The sequence below is a fragment of the Arachis ipaensis genome, chromosome B9 (genome assembly GCF_059453495.1).
Source record: "Arachis ipaensis isolate K30076 ecotype BB chromosome B9, ASM5945349v1, whole genome shotgun sequence".
NCBI classification, from domain to species: domain Eukaryota; kingdom Viridiplantae; phylum Streptophyta; class Magnoliopsida; order Fabales; family Fabaceae; genus Arachis; species Arachis ipaensis.
Window position 1 is genome coordinate 58798994 of NC_142444.1, and position 24563 is coordinate 58823556.

At 35.8% G+C, this 24563-nt stretch overlaps 4 protein-coding genes across 4 annotated transcripts; all 4 read right to left on the reverse strand.

Moving 5' to 3' along the window:
- Positions 1 to 3578: 3578 nt before the first annotated feature.
- Positions 3579 to 9725, reverse strand: LOC110266849 (uncharacterized). The gene is made up of 9 exons (XM_088500080.1): positions 9619 to 9725; positions 8497 to 8608; positions 7001 to 7093; positions 6283 to 6673; positions 5543 to 5778; positions 5253 to 5468; positions 5060 to 5152; positions 4860 to 4961; positions 3579 to 3956 (listed from the first exon to the last, which is right to left on the reverse strand). Exons 1-9 carry the CDS (start codon positions 9723 to 9725, stop codon positions 3579 to 3581), a joined length of 1728 nt encoding a protein of 575 aa, XP_088356206.1.
- A 1468-nt stretch (positions 9726 to 11193) lies between these two features.
- LOC107618868 (uric acid degradation bifunctional protein TTL) lies at positions 11194 to 12455 on the reverse strand. Its single transcript, XM_016321040.3, has 4 exons — positions 12297 to 12455; positions 12105 to 12206; positions 11848 to 11941; positions 11194 to 11447 (listed from the first exon to the last, which is right to left on the reverse strand). Exons 1-4 carry the CDS (start codon positions 12453 to 12455, stop codon positions 11194 to 11196), a joined length of 609 nt encoding a protein of 202 aa, XP_016176526.1.
- Positions 12456 to 12732: 277 nt separating this feature from the next.
- On the reverse strand, positions 12733 to 15004 carry LOC107618867 (uncharacterized). Its single transcript, XM_088498984.1, has 5 exons — positions 14852 to 15004; positions 14127 to 14746; positions 13737 to 14048; positions 13542 to 13647; positions 12733 to 13473 (listed from the first exon to the last, which is right to left on the reverse strand). The coding sequence occupies exons 1-5, from the start codon at positions 15002 to 15004 to the stop codon at positions 12733 to 12735; spliced, it is 1932 nt and encodes a 643-aa protein (XP_088355110.1).
- A 198-nt stretch (positions 15005 to 15202) lies between these two features.
- Positions 15203 to 22719, reverse strand: LOC148544786 (uncharacterized). Its single transcript, XM_088498985.1, has 2 exons — positions 22590 to 22719; positions 15203 to 16434 (listed from the first exon to the last, which is right to left on the reverse strand). Exons 1-2 carry the CDS (start codon positions 22717 to 22719, stop codon positions 15203 to 15205), a joined length of 1362 nt encoding a protein of 453 aa, XP_088355111.1.
- Between the last annotated feature and the right edge of the window lie 1844 nt (positions 22720 to 24563).

The following is a 24563-nucleotide window of genomic DNA, read 5'->3' on the forward strand; positions in this document are numbered from 1 at the left end:
AATCTACACATGCCAACTGTTTCTCTTTGGTAGATTCTAATCATGAAATTTCCAAGTTATTGCAGAGAGCAGGCTTCTAGTACATCTAGCAAAGCAGTGTCTGGTGACATGTCCAGTGATGAAAAAAAATCAGGTATGCAGTATGAGCAGTAATTGCTTTTCTCCTTATTATTTATTTAATAGTATCAAATAACTGTGGTATTGAAATTAGTCAATATTTAAAATATCTTTTGCCCATTCTTTCAGAGACAGATTTCTACTAGAGCTTTAATGCCCCCTCCTCGCCCCTCAAACAAGAAGCTGTCAAGGTGTAAATATATCAACCATTTTAAAATATCCCCATTTTAAAATGGTGAATCTTATGATAACTATGAACATGGTTATGACAACACTTAAAAAGTATAGTTTTTAACTTGCCCTTCCAGTTTTTTTCCCTCTTTCCATCATGAATATTTTGTTTGATTCGCTTTTGTAATAGTATGAAACTGCATAAACTCTTTCAGTGTCATCGTCTTCATTAATGGTGCGAATGGAGCAAGTCAGAAGAGAACGAGCCACCAATGATGGCAGCATGCGTTCAAGTCTGCTACCCATCTCACTGTGTTGCTTTGGAAGCTTAGATGCAATCTCATAAGCTGACATGCCTAACGAACTCTCTGCCTTTGATATGATCTCAAACAAGTTCATATCAATAGCAGCGTTCAAGATTGCAGGAAACACCTAAGCAAATGCGAACGAAGCAGCTTTGGTGAAAGCATCATCGTACTCCTCCTTGGTGGTTGAACTCATCATATTCATATATGCTACCTACTTTAATTATTAGTCTTTAATTAACCAACTCTAATTTAGTGTATGTAGTAGTCAGTAGTCCCTCATCATATATATATATATATATATATATATATATATCATGCTAAGAGATTTCTTATTCCATAAGATTTGACTACATGCTCTTTTAATTAAATATTTATTTGTGATGAATTATAGTTGATGTATCAACACACTTTAATGTATGATTGTTACCTAATATTATAATTGATGTATTAATACACTTTGTTTATGTTTTGAATTATATTAACTTGCTTGTTTATAGTACTTTTCTTTTAGTTTGATAATACGATGAATTTGTTTATTTTTTGAAATATTATAAATATTCGAATATAAATTAGATAAAAATTTGTATTAAATTTATATTTATTTTGTATGAAAACAAGTTTATTTTGCAATTAGAAAAATAAAAAAATTTTATTTTATCTTACTGACGGATTTACAGACGGATTTTCTGTCTGTAATCAGAACGTGAGATGATTTTCCAAAGTTCAAATTACAGACGGAAAATCCGTCTGTAATTACAGACGGAAAATCCATCGGAAAGTTCGTCGCCTTTGGAAAATGGATAGAAAATTTACAGAGGAAAAATCCGTCGGTAACTGGTAAAAATCCATCTGTAATTTTTCGACGGAAAAAAATCCGTCGGTAAATAATTTCCGACGGGGCTTTTACAGAGGGACAAAATCTGTCGATAATTTCGTCAGTAACCAAAAATCCGTCTGTAATAAAGACCAAATCCGTCTATAAATCTGTCTGTATTAATCAATTTTCTAGTTGTGATTCGTTTTTTTTTTGTTAGCAGGAAATAAAGGAACACAGAAAATAATAAATACAAAAATCTATTTGGTTATGAAAAAAATTATAAAAATAGATGATTTGTATACATGTTTTGGTTTTTTCAGCAGAAGCAAAACTAAGCCACATAAATATTTGCCTTACTACTTTTTCATACTATCACTACCAATTGCCAACTGCCAGAACTTTTTTCTATATATATTTTCGTTTTAAATATTCTAAAAAAATTTATAATTTCATCAAATTTTAATTAAATCTTTATAATTTTAAAATTTGTAATTATATTTTTATATTAAATAAAATTTTTCAATTAGGTCAGTTAATTTCAAACTTTTTAGAAAAATAAAGATTTCCTAGAACATTTGTTTTTGTCTTTAATATTACATGAATTATAGAATATTTTTAAAATAAATATTCTAGACTTATGACAAATAAAAATCTAACAACAAATTTTTGTCTAATATAGATACTTAAGTAAAAACGCTAAAACTATGAAAATTAATAAAATAATTAAACATTGAATTTTTCTGTATTTTTTGAAAGTAAACACAATCAAAATCAAACTAGAGATATAAATATTTATCTTATTACCACCTTATTTTTTTTATTATACCTTTTAATCCGATTAATCAATTAATTTATCGTAAATTTAAACTCTTTTAAAAATTATCATTAGTTAATAAATTATTATATATATAAAATTAAATTTAAAATTTTTAAAATTTACTTGAACGAACTAGTTAAATAACTACAAGATCTATCCATTCAAATTGGTTATTATCACGTAATATATATCACCACTATCAGCCACCAGTCAATGTTTTTATATTTTTTTATTTTTACATCTTGATTCACAACCAAATATAATAAAGAGTTTTTTTCTTTATTTTATGTTTCATCCAAACCTACTACAAAGAAATGAAATGCATTGTAATACTAACGTTATTATTATGATGGGAAGGAAGAAAAGTATAACAAAGTCATGACACTAACGTTAACGTTATTATTATTATTACTACCCAAAAAAAATAACAAAGTCATGACATGAAATGATGAGCAAGTATGTCGACATATATAATCCATGCTTGGTTAGTCAAAGTTCAAAGCTTCACTCATGGGAATCGGCTTCTCCACCAACCATCAACTAGAATTGTAGATTGACCACGTCATCACATTATCACACATTCAATCACTGAATTTAAAAAATTTAATGAGTAGAGACAACACTACAAAAGAGGCGGGAAATAGCGCCTGTTTTTTTCTTGATTCGCGGCGGTTTTAAACCGCCGCAAAATCAAGTGCCGGCGGTTAATAGAATCGCCATGGATATGGGTGCCGGGACTGGGTTTGGCGGCGGTTTTCACAAACCGCTGGTATAACCGCCGCCATATCAAAATTTTGCGGCACACAATATAAAACCGCCGCCAAATGACTCTGACACGGTTTACTTCTTATTTACTGGCGGTTTTCAAACCGCCGCAAGTTAGCACGATATGTCCAAATTTCCACAAGTTTAGCGGCGGTTTTAAAATGCCGCCAAATAGGACATTACTTTCACTCAATGTTACCGGCGGTTGCAAACCGCCGCCAGATCTAAAAGTTTCTATAATCTCTGAATCCAAACAGAGGCGGTTTAAAACCGCCGCCAATTTAAGAAAAAAAAAAGAAATTTCGGTCTTTCAAAAGAACCTGCCCAATTTTTTTACAGTATTATTGAATTATTTTTTTAATTCTTTTTATATTTATTATTATTTTAAGAGTGAGTATTTTCAACAAAAATAGAAGCTAAACTTGTAGCAAAAACAAAATTGACTATATAAGCAAAACAAAGTTATATATCCATCAAAATACGAAGTAAATAAATCTATTTCGTAGAGTTGCTCAGTCTAATTCAATAAAATGTTTGCTTCAATGCAAAATAACTCCAATCCTAATATTCTATTTTTACTCTATCATTCCACGAAACCCGTCCCTGCAGCGATTTCTGGGGGAAGCTCCTCACCCTGCCGTTGAAACAAATAAATCAGAGCGCTCTCCATCGCCTTCATCTTTTTCTTATCTGATGCTGCCTCATCCTCCATCGCCTTTCTCTTCAACTTCTCGCCTTCCAACTCTGCCTGCAGTTCAAGCAGCTTCCTCTGGGTCTCTTCTTGTTGGACTCCGTTGCCAGACGCATGTGAATTCGGACCGAAGAGTTGGCTAGGAGTTGGTCCAAAACCCACACCACGTACTCTACCCGGTTTCTCTTTTCCAAAAACCTGAGCAATGGAATCATTTTGAGACAACATTCTGGAAGACTCATCCTGTTGCTCAATCTCCTCAATTTTTTCCTATATACACAAATTAGCAATCTCCTCAACTAACTTATCAGGATAAAAAACACACAAATATAGCAGCAAAAAAATTTAGGATTACACATAACTCTCAGTCAATAAAAAATAAAAAGGCGAATGAAAACAAACATAATAAACAATCGAGAAATTAAAATTGATTTCTGATAGTAAATGAAATGTTTTAAAGATTAGCATCGATGATCATATTACATATAAACTCACAACATAAAGATGTGATAGTTTAGTTCAGCATACCATAGAAAGAATGAAGATATGCACTATGAACCAAAACCCAAAAAATTTAATGGAATTCTCCTAAACTAACTTGTGTTAACCTTTATCAATCAACAAGAGAGAAACTGAAGCATGTTTTCTTTCCCACAGCACCCTTTTCACACCTTTCTTTTCCCTTAAACTATACTATTATATAATAGTTTGCTTTTATTTTTCTTAGTCTCCAAGAAGAGGAGTAAGTAGCTGCATGGGAATCTCTATTATATCCAATATGTAAAGAGAAGCTAATAATACTGGATCAGAAAAGCACCAGTGGTTTCCGTAGGTTCTATGTAGAAAAATAGAAAGTGACTATAGTAATAAAAATTCTAGTAGATTAAAATAATATAGTCAATTAAATTATTATTTTATTTATTCAAGCAAGACTACTAATTAACTAAAGACCAGAATAATATATGGTGGTAGACTCCCGTGTCATCCACCAAACTCCTCACACACCCAGTCAAACATATCGGCTTTCAATATTGAAATTTAATAAGATCACCTTAATTATAAATATACTATAAGTACACTAGTTAATAAATCACACACAAATATTTTTGCCCCGAAGATATTTTTGGAAGCTTAGTTAGAGTTGGTAAACCATAATTAAGAAGTAGTACTTACACCAATTGCTCTTGCTTCATCATTGATATATGAGCCATCCTTTTTCTTGTGCACTTTGATCCACAGCTCTCCTCTACCGACTATCCTTCCTTGTTCTTCCGACTGTAACAACAAAGTTGAATGCATTAAAATTTTTCACAAAATCAATGAAAATTAAATCACAGAGATAGTTCAATAAGGATTTAAAACAAGTCAAGTACCTCTTCTTCTATCCGCCGTGCGAAGCTTTTCGAGCTGCCAGTGTGGGTATACTGTTGTTTTGATCGATTGACCACGTTTTTCTTGCACTTCCCCTATTGGTCCATCCGAGACAAAGGGAGATTAGAATCTGATAGAAAAGGACTCAATGCAACATAATTGGCATTATTGTGTAACAATGATACAGTATATTACCTTCGTCTCAGGTTCGGCGCGATAGTCAAGGAACCATCTCCAATGCTCTCGATCAATTCCCGGCGGGCGATTCTCAAGATTTTGTTCAGTTGTGAATGTTGGCTCATAAAAACGGTCATACAACCTCAGCCTTGTTTCCTTCCAAGACTTCCCCATACTTTTCAACATATTTTTCTTGATAATCCCTTCGCTGTCTTCATCAAAGTGAAAAATTTGCTGCACAGATAATAAATGTAATCAATAATTGTAAAAATACGCAGAGTTAGGTTACCCGGGATTTAAACTATTACCTTGACACATTCGTTATACACCTTGTCTTTCGTGGAAATCTGACACCAACTTTTTCTACAGATGGGAAATTTTCCATAATCAGATCCCAGCAGACCAAGCACGCCACTCAACAGTCCAGCTTCGTCCCCAATTGCTTGCTTTGCGTTGTTGAACCTGAGCACGATCTTCCTACCGTTAGGCCGTTCCATAGCCTCCCTCACGCTTAGTTTCGCCGGCTTGATTGTGCCGTCAGAATCTATAAGCCAAATATAACATTTACGTAGTACACAGCATGTGAGAAATTTAATATATAACATAATAATATCAACACAATACCTTGTTGTACGCCTAGAAAAGGAAGCATGATGGATCAGACCAGCATAAAACATGTTTAAATTGGTATAGAATTGCAGCACTTGAAACAAATTTAACAAAAACTGTTTGACTTTTATTGTAAAAAACTAAGTACAATGACAAATTTAAAATTAATTTTAAATGTGGGAGGCAAAAATTAAATTAGGGTAATAATTCAGAATTCTTTTAAAATATTTTGATAGGCTACATAATATATTTTAGGTAATTAAAGTATATGAAACAAGAGATAAAAAAAATACGCTGCCATCAATGGAGACGGTCAAATGTCATTGACTGTGTTAAATTGGAAAGCATTTTGAAATGATCGAATTAGAGTATATTGTAAGTTAATAATGGGTGGAGCCTAAGTCATGTTGATGAAAGAAAAAACAATTAAATACGATACCGATGGTCTTAACCGCCCAAAACTCTGTAGTCTTGCGTCCTCTGCGACTCTGAGCTCCAGAAGCATCATGGAGGTCGTCAACTTCTTCATCAACAAGAGTTTCCTCGTTTGCATTAGCGTCCAAGTTTAGATGGCCTGGCAGCGAGTTCTGGACACTGTTTGTGCTCATCTGTGGAGCAGGCCTTGGTTTACTTCGCGGGGGACGGAAAGGGCGTGAAGTAGCGGGGACACTATCACCACTTGTAGGGACACTATCACCACTGTTCGGGTGAATTTGAGAGCCATCATGGTGGGGGTCCGAAGTCGCAGTCGCTCCCGTTTGAGGTTGCTGAAATCCTGGTCCAAACTTTGATTTTTTCGTGAATCGACCTTTCCGGGCCATCTTAAACTCCTGACACCAACAAGCACACAAAAAGGAATACGAATAGTCATGGTCCATAGTTGTTATCTCAGATTCATAATCTCAAGCAGCTCATGAGATCCAATACTTGTTTTTTAATCCCTGTTAATTTTATTTCTATGTAATCGGCAGAATTACGAGGTTTCCAAAAATAGAAGAATTTTTAGCAACATGCTCCTATGACAATGCAGGTTCATGAACTATACCCCTGGGTCATCTATGAGCAAATTATATAGCCATGCATGTTGCCAGGTCCAGGTAAACTCATGCTTCAGTCAAAATAATCACACAAGAAATAATTAGAAGACGAACCCTTACCTGAGAAGAGAAGGCGGGATAGCAGTCCTTTGAAGTGGAAGAATTGCGATAGGCGAGAGAAGCAATAGGTTTCAGGCCTTCGTCAGGAGGGGGCTGATAAACCACTATTTTATGGTTTATCTTGTACTCAATTGAGTGGTTTTTATCTACTCTTTACCCACTTATTCATACTATTTGCATGGTTTTATATTTCCTTCCTAATTATGTGTTTTGATTGAAAACATGCTTCTTTAATCTTATATTTGCTTATTATTAATCATCTCTTATTACCATTAGATGCCTTGATATGTGTGTTAAGTGTTTTCAGATATTATAAGGCAGGAATGGCTTGGAGGATGAGAAGAAAGCATGCAAAAGTGGAAGGAATACAAGAAGTTGGAGAAATTGCTAAGCTGTCCAGCCTGACCTCTTCGCACTCAAACGGCTATAACTTTATCTACAGAGGTCCAAACGACACGGTTCCAGTTGCGTTGGAAAGATAACGTCCGGGGCTTCGATTTGATATATAATATGTTATAGTTTCCCTGACGCTAGGCGACGCGACCGCGTGATCTATGCGGCCGCGTCGCAGTGACGAAAATCCAGCGTGGCAAAATTCGAAACCAGCGAATTCTGGACTGTTTCTGACCCAATTTGCGGCCCAGAAAACACATATTAGAGACTATAAAGTGGGGACTGCATCCATTCATAAGAAGGCTCTCATAATTCACTTCTCATGATTTAGATTAGTTTTGAGAGAGGTTCTCTCCTCTCTCTCTTAGGATTTAGGACTTCTCTTAGTTTTAGGAGTGACTCTCAATCCCAAGTTCTTTATTTTTATATAATTTATGAACTCTTCCATGTTATATATAATTTTCTTAATTAATGTTATTTGAGGTATTTCAATTCATGACTGCTTTCTTTTATTTACATGATTACTGCTTCCCATCTGAGGATATTTTTATTCCAGTAGATTTACTCTTTTCCTTTTGGTTTTGGTTAAGAAATCAGTAACTCAAGAGTTATCCAATTCAACAGCATAATTGTTAATTGTTATCTTGCCAATTAAATTGATCTTTAATAATCCCAATCTTTTCTTAGGAATTAACTAGGATTCAAAGATCTAACTAATTAGTCACTTGACCTTCCCTTGTTATAGCAAAGGTTAACTAAGTGGAATTAAGATTCAACTTTCATTATTGTTGATAAGGATAACTAAATCTGGACTTCCAATTTCTCATACCTTGCCAAGAGTCTATTTTATTATTATTATTTTATTTTATTTGTCATATAACATATTCCCACCTTACTTCCTAAACCCCAATTTACAAACTCATAACCAATAATAAGAACATACCTCCCTGCAATTCCTTGAGAAGACGACCCGAGGTTTGAATACTCAGTTATCAATTTCAAAGGAGTTTGTTACTTGTGACAACCAAAACGTTTGTATGAAGGGATTTCTGTCGGTTTAGAGACTATATCTACAACGCGACTGTTTTTATGAACTTCTTTACTGGCAAAAATCCTAACGTCAGGGGCTTCGACGGCGGGAGACTCTGTGAGACACCGCTAGAGGTAGATTCAAATGGAGTCTCGCAAGGGAGAATAAGGATTTGGGCGTCGTTCCTTATTTCATCTCAAATTTGGCTTTAGCAATCTGTTAGCGTGGAAAATTGGGTTCCCACTCTTTTATAATAATAATAATAATAATAATAATAATAATAATAATAATAATAATAATAATAATAATAATAAAAGGATAATAATAAAAACAGCCATGTATAACAAAGGCATTTCCTTATTAATTCACACCTGCACACCGCCTTAAGTACAAGTATCGGGGAGTGTTAATGTATATATAATAGGAATGATAATATAGGAGTTTTTTATATCTGAACCAAAAATTAGTTGTCACATCTTTTTTAAGATATAATTTCCAGATAAATATAAATTATAGTGACCTCTATTACTATTAAAAAGGGGATATTATTCCCGTAAGGTGAATATATCAAAAATGTCTTCTTATTGTACCAATTAATATAGCATCCCTATCTAATAGTTCACCCATTCAAACTTGTATTACTGCATAACTATAAATACCATATTTCATACATAATTAGATAAATAAATTATCTGAAAATTAATATCATAATATTGACCAAAATATAAATACAAGGACTACCTAATTATCCAAATACGAGTAACTTTGACGAGCCATTGCTGCTAAGGCAAACCAAACCTCTATACCTATCTATCTATCTATCTATCTATCTATCTTTCTCCCTGTATTCCCCTGCTCTCTCTATGCATGTTTTGTTGTTGTTTTTGCATGTCTCATGAATTTTTTAGCTTCACCAACTTTGATATCAATCAAAGGAAAAAAGGGCAAAGAAGTTTGATTTGTATTGAAATGAAATTGAAACTGCCCTAGAATGCAGAAATCATAGAGAACAAGCCATAATTGTCACTGTTATATGATTCTAGACCGCAATCTAAGTGAAGTGAAATTTTGAGTACAAAATAAGCACTTCAATGGGTAAGCAACAACATCGAACCCTACCTACCAGACACAAAAATCATGAGTCCAAGTAGGCAACGAAGTTTACATAGATGAAATTACAACAACGTTTCAGCACCTTGTTCCAGCAGTGATCAACATCCAACATGCATGAGTCTCAGCTAGGCCTTTCATCGAACATCCAAGTCGCGTCACCAAGCTCCCTTGCAGTTCTTCAAGAATCATGCCCTCCTTCAGCTGGCACCTTCAAGAATGACATAAATGAAACCATGAAACAATTCTATAGGTTCTCATCGAAAACAAATTCACAATTTTCTTTCAATGCATACCCTTTCTTTGCATACAAAGACAACCCAAATGAAATCCCATTAGGTAAAATATAACAAAATAGAAATACCCAACAAGATGCTAGATGCTCAGGTAGATGCAGTCGCCCTTTGAAATTGCAAACTTAGTGTTCAATGATATTGAAAGTAGGGTTCCAAAAAAGGGGTGGCCTTCAGAGGGGGACATTAATGTCGCAGAAGCAACAGTGTAGGCTGCACCAACATACAATAGGAACTTATTTATGAGACAAATAGAAAATGAGGAAACACCATCGAACCCAAGGATGAGATTGGAGGCATATTTGGTTGCATTGTGCTATGAAGAGTTGAAGCCAGGTCCAGCTTCTAAGAGATGTTGCTATGGAGTCGGTAAACCCGATTATAACAAAAAGCTTATAATGTTGGCCTTTTTGCTTTTGCAACTACTTTTAATCCCTCCACTTCAATTTCTCTTACCTCCTCTACCACCCACAATAAGGCAAATCAACCTTGCTCCTTTCTAATTTTTTAAATACCCAGCCATAATATTTTTAGACTATCTTAGTTACGAAAACTATTATATCTTCTTTTCTCCATTTTTATAGAAATCAAAATTCATTGAAACAGGCAACACCACCAAAGAAATACCCAAACTTGGTCTACTGGCTATGGCTGTGTTTCTTTAGATCAATACTTTGTGGATTTGTCTAGAAGAATATTTTGATTCATATATATTGGTTGAAATGTTCATGAGGAATTTTTCTTTCGAAATGAGTGCATGTTATTTAGGCTAACTCCTGGATTTTATTGTTAACAGGGAAATATATATAGAAGCAGTAACAACTTAAAAAGAAAGAACTCAAAATCAACACTTTAAATTCCTTCAGATATTTACTTTTATTCTTCTTAAAATCTCCAAAATAGCCAAGTGCATTTAACACTCTAATCCTATTTTTTTTGTTTCTCTTTGTATTAACGTAAAAAATTGGCTAAAATGACAACAATAGATAAAGTTTGGGTATTTCAATATATTTATACGAAACCTGACAATGAGTATGTTAGATTTATATTGTCCATATAATTATTGAACAAAGAAAGTGTCAATTGTCGTGAGCAAGTTTAGTAAGTATATATCTGATAAGTATCACTAACATACTTATTAGCAATGAGTCATCCATACTCCATGATATTGTTACAGTGCATGTATAGTAAATTAACCAATGGCTAAAATCTTTAAAACAAGAACTACATAAAAAATTAAATATCAGACAGTGCCATGATAAATTAGTTATGAAAATATATTCTCCTTAATTAATATTGCATAGTTTTGTCACGGCTATCATATGCAACCGGCCTTGAAGTTCTTCACCTAAACCAAAGCTTTTCCCTTAAGGATTCAAGTATCTTGTTGCCCACATAGCTAAGTGCCACGCATTCTTCTTCTCGGGAGACATTCCACTATAAGGATCTTCATTCTCTTCGGGTGTTCTATTGAGGTCGTAGGACAGCATCGAAGCCTTTCGTCCAGCAGAATCTTTGCCCTCAGAGATATCGGAGGAGACAACATTCTCTCCTTCCAACGAATCTGGAACCACCTCCACCGGGTCTTCAGATTCCTTTTGTATATTGTCTCGAGACATTCCTGAGAGGTGCAACGTAGCCAAACAAGCCCGGATTAGGAGAAATTAGTGTGTGAATTGACTAATCAAAAGGCTTAACATTTAGAATCAATTGCTTCTTTAATCAGACAACATTGGATTATAATTAGTGAAGCCAAGGGGTGACCCCTACTTCAAATAAGCTGCAGATTGGGATTGAGACTATGCAACTCAACAAGGCCTAGCACCTTTAGAATTGATATAAAAACGATAAAATCTTATATGTACATGAAATTAGTTAGAGTGATGATATATATATATATATATATAAGTCTGAATTCATGTATGCGTTAATTAAATAATTCTTAATTAGATTTGTCAAGCTTATAGTGGATTAGACAGAAACAAATCATATAAACAGTACAAAATCCGAGTCTTTCTTACTATCCCATAGTCGCTCAAGGCCATGTGCTATGAGTTTGAATTCCTCCCATGCTGCAATATCTAGTTCAACGACAAGAGTGTTCTCATAGCGTGACTGCACAAAGAAGCATAACTCAAAATGTATAAGTACTGCAGCTAGAAAAAAAGATATTTCATTTTCTAAGTGTAAAACATTGAGCAGTAAGTAGAACATGAAACCCAAATTGAGCAGGCGCACATCATGCCAAGGCAAAGAAAAGTAAAACATGAATATTTACCTTCACCTCGTCAAGTATTTCCTGTGAGCACCACGTTTCCGTACTTGTTCTAAACTCAAACCCAAATTTAGCCCGGTATTTTCGGTCCCATTGAAGCATTTCCTAAAATTTTAGAATAAACACATTAATATGGTTTCTTTCCACGAATAAGAAAAGGGTTTAAAAAATGAAACTGGGCAGCAGCAAACAAACCCTCATCATTGAACCCGGTGCATGACTAATGGCTCGATAAACGTGACTCTGTCCAGAGAACGCATCCAACCATGATTGTATACAGGACTCTTTGAACCATAACTGCCTTGCAAAGGAGGTTGCGTGGTCCAACGAAGAGAATGGAGACGTATCTATCATCTTCTCTACGAACCAATGGCTTCTGGTAATGAGAAAGAAGTCTCTGCTCTCCAATTTCCCTGATAGTCCACCAAAAATAGAAAGAATGTACAAGAACAATATAAAAATGTGATTGTAAGAAGTCTTGAAGGAGAGATAACAACATTGTGAAGACCTAGTTAAATAAAAGAGCTTTATATGAGAGGATAAGTTTTAAAAAATCTCAAATAACTCTATAAAATCAACCTATTGTCTATTGATATGACTAAAATACAATCCAATATCTATCGTAGGTGAATCATGACAGTAGTATATATCCAGAACTCCCATGAATATGAGATACATGCATGATGGAGAACAATGTTTTAGGAATCAGCGGCCTCATCACAATCTTCAACCCTTCACTAGTGGACTCCTCTAAATCGCCGTCTCTTGTCAACCGCAGGCCTTCGACATCAAATTCAGGCAAGCTAGTTATACAGGACTGTGGATTAAGGTCGACCTCACAATATTCATATTCTTCGCCCATGTCAAACAAATCTCTTGGCTTCACATGGACTACTACACTCCATCCATTCTCAACCTCATCCGCCACATAGAACACAAGACGCACCTCAGATGCCAATATATACGGCTCATCGTCTTCTCGATCACCGGTGTGAATCGGAGTGGCAAAATTGACACAGGTGTGGCCCAAAACGTCTTGCCGGATGCCTCTGCCTGACGTGGTGTCTGCCCAAAGACACTTGAACAAGACTACAGTGAATTGACCGCTGTAATTTAGCTCGATGATGTCTACTAATTTCCCGTAATACGAGACCCCGCCAACAGCAACATTGGCATCCCGTTTACTTGCATAACTTCTAGTATCCGAAGTGACATAAACCCCGCTATTCTGTGTTTTCATCCCTTCCTCCCTCGACATGGTCCTAAATTTAAATCCATTGACATTGTAAGCCTGATAGCGTTTGGCCTGAGCAAGGGGACCGCAGGCGAGCCACTGCAACTCATTCGAATGATTGGTGCTTCCAAATGGGACCTGTCATTGAACCATTAGAGGCAAGAGGGCATCAAATGGTATTAGGATCCTGAGATATTAAAGATTACCTGATGCCTAAACCAATTGGAAAATCCTCTGTGCACAGCACTATCTACCTGAGACTGGGACCTTGTTTTACTTCGCAGTTTTTTCTTTGTCATGGCTCTGTACTCACTGTGCATACAAAAGGTTTGTTCAAGTTTAGTACTACCAATACCAAATTGGCTCACTGTATAATTTTAGAACTCAGTCTTTGTACTTACTCCAAGAATTTCTCTACAGCAATGCAATTGACCAGTACATGACGATGTGCTTGATGCTTTTCGGTTGCTGTTAGAGTAAAAAATGAAGCTGCCCTGACCGCCTTTCCAACATCTGGGAACATATTGGCAATCTCGCACGGCGGAGCATCGGTCAGCCGGTCGTCAACGCGTGTCGGTCGGTTGATCCTAGTCTCGACGTTATCTAGGTATCTCGAACAGAATGTGAGGATCTCCTCGGATAAGTAGCCTTCTGCAATCGATCCTTCCGGTTGTGCCCTGTTACGCACGTACTGCTTGAGACGACATAGGTACCTTTGAGAACATAACATAAATTACTAGATGACAGCTGTCCTAATAAAACAGGTCGAGTAACCTTAAGTAGATTAATACCTCTCAATTGGGTACATCCACCGGTAATGCACTGAGCCACCGAGACGTACCTCCTCGACCAAGTGCACCGTTAGATGAACCATAACTGTGAAGAAGGAAGGTAGAAATATCATCTCCATGTGGCACAAAGTATGGACCACATGATCCTGAAGGAGAGGAAGTTGTTGAGGATCTATGGATTTACTGCATATTAGTCGGAAAAAGGCTGATAACTCAGCCAAGACGGCGGACACTGGGGTGGGCAACACGTGTTTTGACGCAATTGGCAGTAGATGTTCCATTAGAATATGACAGTCATGACTCTTCAAGCCGAATAACTTGCGCTGTTTTAAATCAACACGACGAGAGATGTTACTAGAGTATCCGTTTGGAAAGACCACATTCTTGATTATCCTAAGAAAGACATCCTTCTCTAGATTCCGCAAGGTAAAGACTGCAGCGGGATACTTTCCACCTTCAAGTGGCCACATATCCTGCCGGATGCCCATCAACTGGAGATCTTTTCGAGCTTTTAGGTGGTCTTTGGACTTACCGCTCTCGTTCAACATGGTGAAAACAATGTTGTCGCATACATTCTTCTCTATGTGCTTCACGTCAAGGTTGTGACGTAATTCGTTGTTCTCCCAGTACGGCAGGTCAAAAAATACACTCCTTTTTTTCCAGGGAGACTCATCTTGCACCACGGTCTACTGTCCGCGCCTTCTTTTACCGCCCACCGCTTGCACCTTGCCTTGTGAGATGGGAACACCCTCCATTTGTCTCAGGACATCCTTACCAGTCAATTTGGTAGGTGGGGATCTATCCTCTACCTTGCCATCGAATCTACTCCGATCCTGTCTGTATCTGTGATCGCGATTCAAGGAGCGACGATGACCCATATAACACTATTTCTGACTGAAGGTGAGTCACATAGTCTCGTCATCTAAATTGCACGTGGGGCAAGCTCTCCCGCCATAAGTATTCCAGCTAGATAAATTGCCCAAGCCAGGAAAATCGTTGATAGTCCACATCAGTGCAGCTCGCATCTTGAATGTTTTCTTCTCACTGGCGTTGTATGTATCAACACGGGACCACAACTACTTCAGCTCATCGATCAGGGGCTGTAGGTAGACATCTATATCATTGCCAGGCATTTTAGGACTAGAAATAATCATAGAGAGAATGAAGTTGGTTTGTTTCATGCAAATCCATGGGGGTAGGTTGTATGGAATAAGAATCACTGGCCATATTGAGTACTTTGAACTGAGGTTTCCATAAGGATTGAAGGCATCGCTGGCCAGGGCTAAGCGAACATTGCGTGGATCGCGAGAAAATTCAGTATATCTCCTGTCAAATGCTTTCCAACCCTCACCGTCCCTGGGATGCCTCAAGGAACCGTCTGTGTTGGTTCCTCTCTTGTGCCACAACATGTCCACGAATGTCTTGCTGGACATGAATAATCGCTGTAACCGTGGAATCAGAGGAAAGTAACGGAGAATCTTCGCCGGCAGAGGTTTCCCATTCTTCTTGACAACGGCGTTGATCCTTAATAAAGAATTCTTCCGGGTCTTTTGCTTCCACCTGGATGCTCCACACCGTTTGCATTTAGACAGGTCTTGATCGGAGCCCTGATACAGCATGCAGTCATTTGGACATGCATCTATCTTCTTATACTCAATACCGAGCTTCCTTATGATCCTCTTGGCATCGTGCAACGTCTTCGGAATCCCTGCATGCTCAAAGGCATCACTCAGTAGCTCTAGAATCAAACCGAAAGCCTTGTCGCTCACTCCGCACATGCACTTGATATGGTACAGCCTCACCAAGAAAGACAGTTTCGAGAATTTTGAGCATCCCGGGTACAACTCCTGCTCGCCATCCTCCAGCAAGTCGTGAAAGGCACGAGCCTCGCAGCTAGGTTCGTCAGATAGGTACGGCAACCCCTCCGCAACATCTTCGACATGCCCATTCATCGAGTCTTCATCCTCATTCTGCAGTCCCGGCAAGTTGAATGCGTCGTGGACCATGTCACGCATTTGATCTCCTGAATTTACAATGGGTTCTAGTTCTTCCCTACCGCTGGATCTCTCGTCTACGATCCTCTCACCGTGATGTAACCAAAAGGTATAGTTAGGGGGAAAGGGTTTCATCAAAAGATGATCGTAGGCGTCTTCTCTAGTTTGGTAACACCGAAACCCACACAAAGGGCATGGACAATGTATCATCCCATCGGATGATGCATTGGCAAATGCAAAGTCAAGGAATCTATTTAGACCATCCCTATATTCTACACTCCCTCGTGGCTTTGTAATCCAGCTCTTATCAATGTCTAAATAAATGAAATAGCAGAAATAAATAACAAAATAGTAAAAAAATATAAAACTTATAAAAATAAGGGAAAAAATGGGGTGTGTGTCAAGAGAACCAATAACAATTTATCACAATTATGAGATGGGAGAGTACCATACGTAATAAACTCGACAATATATTACAAACAAAACCATGTAGGGAGCGACGGAATAACTCAAAACGGAAACAGAAATAAAATTTACTTGCATCCCAGATAACATGTAGCACACGAAAGATATTGGGGAGGAGGCTTACTCATTGCAAAATTCTGTACTTTCTAAAAAATTACTGGGTGAAAGATTTGCTGGTTCCAAGTCCAAAAAGTGAAAAGAAAATAAAAGCTTCCTTAAAAATTGAAAAAAGAAAATAGAAATGAAAGTTAGATTTAAAAAATAATGAAAAAAAAATATAACTAAACAGTCATGAAAAAAGAAAATAGCACTGAATTTTTTGAATTAGTATAAGCATAACAAATTGTCAACAGGCATCATGTATAGTGGAAAAATAAATTCAAGACTAATGTAATATACAAAGATTATATGCTGGAGTAGTGTTTGGAATTTAAAAGTCAAAAGTGGAGGTCAAAATGGATTTATCATGAAAAAGGAAATAGATTAGTTTATGATATGCTCTTGGTATTAACTGTTAATGCGAGAGATAGAAAGAGTAGAATTTTTGTTCTTTACTTGTTGAAAAGCTAAGCAATTGGTTTGGTTATGCCTATAAAATTATATATTAACTGAAACTACATGTGATCTAGTACTTGATTGATCATTGATCTTAATCATAAAGCAATGAAAATTATTGAATAAAATTGGTCACGGAAAATTAACTTATTATAAGATCTAAATCGTAACCTTAAATTATTGGCATAAAGTTATAATATTTGTTTAATTAACAAAAAATAATAGAATCTTCTTTACTAGCTAACAAAGAGTATTTAAAGATGGGTTCTTAATTAACTACTTATTTAAGAAAAGCCCCATTTTATGACTAACTTGAAAACAATAGTACAAGAATTAAAAAATGGTAAATGATGAGAGGAAAGAAAGGCACAAGTTGTGTGTGAAGCCCATGCATCATGTAGATGAGCATTTCAAACATGTGTCGTGACACAGATGTATATTATACTAACAGTATCTTCTATTCGCCAATTGAAAAGAAGAAAAAAGACACTGATAAAGCAGCTTGTTATATATAAGAATTGGGACACTATCACTTTAGCCCTTTGACCCTTTTCCATCTGTTATTATATGCTTAGAGTTAACAGAGTAGCACTGTATAAACATGACACAAGTGCATTACTCTAAATTTGTCCTAAGCTATTTTAACCAATATGCAGCAAAATCCTATGTACCAATACATAATTAATAAAATAACAAATTCAGCTTCACAAAGTTTAATTTCACCTCTTCTAATGATATCAGCCAGCTTCTTAATAATATATTTTTACATCACAGACCACTAATGTTCAACACTTCTCATGCAGAAAACATTCATATAAAATAGCACCACCCAAAAAATCATGTCCACGATGTTGAAAACTGTGTGTGTGCATAAGTAAAAAACACCTTGAAATAGTTGTTATAAGATTACATTTAGTATTACATATAAAATAAATAGACAGCATAATAAATACCAAACAAAGTCAACATTAGATCACTTTTCATGCTAGTAAAAAATCAGCCAAGTTGAAGGTAAAAAACGAAGGCAATTTTAAGAAACACAGGAATAAAAAGAAAGGTTTTATCATAGTACTGATTTATAAGTGTTAACCAAATAGATTTTTATTGTAAGGTTTGAAAAAAAACCACTTTGTTAATGCAACAGAATAAAATTAGTTGCTGCTAGAATCCAATCTAGGTAAAACTATATCAAATGCATCTTTGTTGAAATGCCCTAGTAGTAGTAGATTTGGAAAACACATCTCAAGGTTCAAAAGGAATTTAAATGTTCTCACTTAAACTGAGATCAAACTGCAGAAGTAATATCACAGTTCATAAAAAAACTAACACCAATTAATTAAACGTTATAATCAAATAATCACAACTAAGTAACCAATTATTACTAAGTACTGAATTTACAAATACAAAAAAAAAATCAAACTACAGAAGAATCACATTATCACATTTGAGAAAACAAAAATAAGTAATTCTTTGGTAAACATAAACATTGCTAATTTTATTTGGCAATCCACCAACCCTCCATCGAATATATTAGCCCTGTATTTTTTTTTGTATTCCATGACTTAAAAAATTTTGCTATAAAACTCCACAAATAGAAATTCAGTATTTGTGAGAAACACACTAACAATTTAGTTAATACTTTGACCAACAAATCTAACTGAAAATCCTAATTTTCTGCAAGGAACAAGCATAATAGAATAGAGATAATGGGCCTGACAGCTGATTATTGGGATACCATTATGAGGATTTAAGCCATGGAAGGAAGATGCTATAACAATGATAATTATAGTAACAATAATGAAGCATATAACTGAGTTCAATTTAAATTTTGGCTTCATTTGCAATGAAACGGTAAACTGTATTAACCAAAAATGAAAAAGAAAGAGGAAACTTTCATGAAGGCAAAGAAATTGAGGTCAATTAAATAAATGATAAATTAAATTAAACAAGCAAGGTCTATACTAAGTCCATAGTAAAAAGTAAGTTATTAGGGGTAGACAACCATAGTAATATTAACAGATCAATTCATTCAGGCTGATCATACATAGATGTGCAGCTGTATGTATACTCTAATTAGATTAATCTTTTAACGTAGCTAATTAATCATACATAGAGTAATATGATAATTAATCATACTCAATTCTTGTTGATCATAGACAGAGTAATATGCTAACTCATCATACTCAATTGTTGCTAATCATACACAGAGTAATACACTAATTAATCATACTGAATTATCTATCTAGATAATCAACTCTCTATTGTTCAAATAGTTAAAGTAATGACAACAACAGATAAATGACTAGGCAGCTGAGCTTGCTCATAGTGGATCAAGTCACATGAATCAAATCCCTAACTCTAAACAGCAGCAATTAACCCCAACACATAGAAGATATAGACAAATTACTGTTCAAAAGTCTGAACCAAGAATGAAAACACGAAAAAGAGGTCAATATGGATGAACAAACCAGTGAAGGGGGAGATGCTCAACTTCAACCCCGGTGAGAGAAGCACTGATGGCAGCTGTACGGCTCAACGACCAACACGGAAGCGCAAGGTGGAGCAAAGGTCAGGGATTTTGCACACAATGGCTGAGAGAGTATGGTCTCAGGAATTGTGGATGACAGGCAATAGCTCGAAAATTTTAGGGGTTTCTGCAAAATTGGGGGATTCAATTAAAGGGTATAAGATGACAGGGGGGACTGGACACATTGAATTATGATGAAATCCTCACCTGGGTGGGTTCCTGCGCTGAAGTTCACGGCTCTGTTCTTGCTCTTGGTTGGCGCGCTGCTAAAAGAAACTCGCGGGTTTCTGCACAATTGGGGGGAAGAGATTATTGGTTGTGATATAAAAGGGGGAATTGAAACACTGAATTAAAACTCACCTAGCGGCGTTTATGGAAGTAGTCACCGGGAATATTGTGGCACAGGGGGTGGGTGTGTTTCGCGCCTCTGCTCTGCTTTGGTGCGCGCCAAGAATATAGGATCAGACGAGGATTGTTGATGTTATATATCCTGATTTAGCTGCGGTCTTCGCTGCCCAGCCACTATCCAAGAGCGTTTTGCGTCATTTATCCAGACCGCCGGTCATCTCTGCAGCTATCCATCTAATATGCGGCGATTTTGGCCACAGCCGCTGTTTCTCTGCCGTTACTCTCCGCTTCTGCGATAGTGCAAAATATATATAATATAATAATAATTTTTATAATTATATTATAATGTTATAAATAATAACAGATTTAAAAAATAATATCAGTAAAAATAAAATATATAATATAATAATAATTTTTATAATTATACTATAATATTATAAAATATAATTATTTTTTAAATTATTTAATTAATAAATTAAAATAATAAAATAATAATTTAAAATAATAATAAATAATTTAAAATTTTATTCTTTTAGATTCATATTTTAAAAAGGTTGAATAATTTTTTATTGTTAATAAAATCAAATGTTTCTCTTTCTATATATGTTATTAAGCAATCTAAAAATACATCTTCTATACGGTTACGAAATTGACTCTTTATATTATTTTGGTTTCATAACTGCTTCACATTTTCTCCAAGCTTGATTATGAGTGCTATTATGAATCCCAACATGAATTTGTAGTCTCTCACTTTTTTCTAGTTTAAAAAATCATTAGTTAGAAAAGTGTCACCATCTTTAGTCTCGGGCTTAATTTCATAAGATAACAACAAAGAAAAAAAAAACATCTTTTGATATACTATACTCTAACCAGTTGCTATAGTCATCAAACTAATTAGGATTAAATCTTCAAAAAGAAGAACTACAAGCAGTTTGTGAAAAATCATAAATCCTTGGTTGACAATGACTTTTTTGCAAATATGTGCATTTAACTTTATCTCTGTCATTCGGATGATAATTTGAGATCTTTGGTCGTTGTCCTAGATTTGCTATAAGACTCTCTACTTTGAATTCTAAAAATCTCCTTTTGTTAGAAGAGGTCGATGAATTATTTTGGGATCCAATCTCCAACGACGATATTCTTTTGAAATTTTTTCCATTACTAAAAGAATAAATTTATAAAGCTAAGTTCATTAATTAATAAAAATAATTTATAATTCCATACAAAATTAAAAGTACAATATATAATTTATAAACACAAAATATAAACCAAAAAATAAGAAAAATACACAATAATAAACATCAAATTAAGAATGTATATAATAAAATAAATCCAAAAATATAAATGTTGCACAATACAACTGCAGCGACAATAAGTCAGTAAGCCACTAAGGCACAAACCACTGAATCTCAAAAATGACTACTCCATAACATTATTACTCATCTTATAGCATCTTCCAATAACGAGATTCACTATAAAAATAATTCACAATTCGAATAAGGAAATTTATTGTAAAATTCAATTAATTTTCAGCAACAAAGTGCAATATCTTAATTCAATTATACATCAATATACACAAACATAAATCATCCAATAATCCAATTATTCAAGCAACATCAAATATTCAAATTCATAATTTCACATCAATTATTCAAATTTCAAACAGCATCAAACTCTAATTTCTTAATTGATAAAATCAATTCTTACTGAAAAATGGAGAGGCGAGACCGATAGAGAGTTACAGACGTAGAGGCAGAGAGCGACAGAGACGATGAAGTGGCAAAGCAGACGAACAGATAAAGTGGCAAGAGTGCAAGACTGCGAGAGACAATGATGGAGCAATGAGCCAGCGATGAACCAGACAATCAGCAACGAGCCAACAGGAGACAGTGAACGGAGAAACAAAGAGCAAGCGTGCAGGCGAGCATGCAGGGCAGGTTAAGAGACACCGAGATAGGGAGCCAGCGACAAGCAAGAAGCATCGATTACTCTGCGACAGTGATGTGGACTGCAAATAAATAAGAAGGTGGGTGGCGAGCTATGCATCGGTTATGTGAGGGGAGAAGGAGAACACAGACAAATTTGAGAAAGGGGAGAAGGAAAAGGGTGTTACGGGCTTTGGGATTTCAATTTTGGGGGTGGAGTCAAATTGTTTTTGGGAGTGGGGTTTAAGTTGGGGTCAAATTGTTTTTGGGATTTCAATTTTGGAGGTGGGCTCAAATTATTTTTGGGAGTGGAAGCACCTAATTTTTTTTACTAAGTGCTTCTTAGTAATTTGTCAAATTCAGTGCCCCATTCAACTATGAATACATCCATCCCTGAACACATTAATATTTATTAACATAAATAATCCAATTAATTAAATATGAGTTCAACCAAATTAAACAAGATAATATAACAAACGGAGAAATTATTAAAATAGTAATAAAAAAGAAAAAATAACTATTTCTGACTATAAAAGATTTAAACATTAACAAAATTGATCGATCATAAAATATTGGAACTAAAACTATGTTCATACAAGATAACTTTCGTTCGACAAAAATAATCAATTGTTGATAATTTCGTAAATACTCCTCTCCTTTTCTTTTCTTTCCTCATCTTCTTCCATAATCACCACCACTTCCATGTCAAAATCCACCATCTCCTCTTCCTCCATTACCACCATCACCATCATCACAATTTCATAGTCATCCTTCACCATTATCCTCCACCATTGTCGTCCATCACTGTAACCATTTTTCATATTCATCATCATCCTCTACTAGCACCACTACAAGAAAATAAAGCATTTGTAACAAAAAATTTTGTATTAAATTTAAAATTGCTACAAAAAATTATTTTTTTTAACAAAAATTAGTGATTGTTACAGAATAATAATGTTTTGTAACAACAATACAATTTGTTACAAAACGATCTAATATTTTATAATAGCCTGATTTTTTGTTACAAATTATGTTGGCTTTTATAACAAACTAGTGTTTTGTTACAAAATTTTATATTGTTTTAGTAACAAATGATGAAGTTGTTGCAAAAGTTCAAAATATTTTGTAATAAAATATCCATTGGTAAAAATTTGGTTTTTTGAATTTGAAAACCCTAAAGCCATCCCAGCCACCGAGAGTCACTACATCCGCGCCGCACAACCCCGTCCGCGACACAATCAGAGAAAAAGACTGGCAGAATGGTGCTTCAATAAAAGTATGAGAGTAAGTACTCCTGGTACTCTATAATTTATCTATGTCTAATGTAAGGCGGGATAAAGTTAGACAACCTCATGTTGGAAAAGATCCACAGATTTGGAATTGGGAGGCATATCTCCGATTGGAGAGTGAATCATTCACAATTTTTGTGGATAATTTACCTGGCAATATTTCGAAGAATGAATTGTTTCATATGTTCAAGTAGACAGGAAGGATAAATGACATCTATTTGGCACATAAGGAGAAGTATGGCCGGATCCGTCTGTTGCTTTTACCAGGTATACTACAAAAGGAGGTGCATTAAAGGCCATCAAGGAGATGAATGGAATGCGATTAAGGAACAAAGAGATCTTTGTGGGGGAGGCTAAGTACAGGAGGAGGATTGATGTCCGGGGAAAAACCACTACACACGATGAAGATGTCAGGGAGTCTCCTGATGGAAAACAAGAAAAAATCAAAGAAAAGAATATTGAGGTGAACGAGAAAGTGAGAGTTGTCTTGGAACACCATAGAAGTGAAGAACTAGGAATTCAGATGGAACTGTTAGAGGTGGGATGGGATGCGGTGGTAATGATGCCACATGGGCTATAGAAGGCAGAGCATGACAAGGATATAAAGGTATTTGCTGTTGAGGATTTGAATGAGTGGCATGAGGGTTTTTTGAAAACGCGAACGGATAATCCTTTGATATATCCGGCAGTTATGGTGAGTGTGGAATCTATGGGATCTCAAACAATTAGCAACGAAGCAATCTCGGAAAGAACAGAGACTTGGGAATACGGGGATAAACGGAAAGAAGGAGTTGATCTGGTGTTGAACAAAAGTTTATTTGGGGCTCAGTTGAAGCATATAAGGCCCAATATGTTAGTGGGGTGTGGCAGCAAAGTGGCTGTGTGGTGCGACGGAGAGTACGTCATTGTGCGTTTTAAAAGGGCCTCCTTGCTGGCTGCTGCGGGCGACGGTGACAAGAGGGGCATGGCTAGTCATGGAGTTCACGGGGTTGATGCCACAATGAACAGCGCCAACGAGGCAGATATGGAAGCAGTATGGAAGTCAGTGGCTAGTGGCAGAGGTGATAATGTCTGCGCTGAACTTGATGGCGTGGAGGGTAGGGAGGAGCGTGAAGCCCCTTATACACCCAACGAGCAGAATCAAGCTGGAAAAGAGATTAGCGGAGGTGCGGAGAATTGTTCGAACAACACAGCGGAAAAAAATATTCCACCAGGTGTAGTTAATGAGATCCACGCTAGTTTGGACGAGAGTGGTAAGCAGCATGTTGGCATACGTCTGATGAGGGGTGTGCAGTGCAAGATTTAGATTTAGAGGATGAGAATATAGTGGTGCA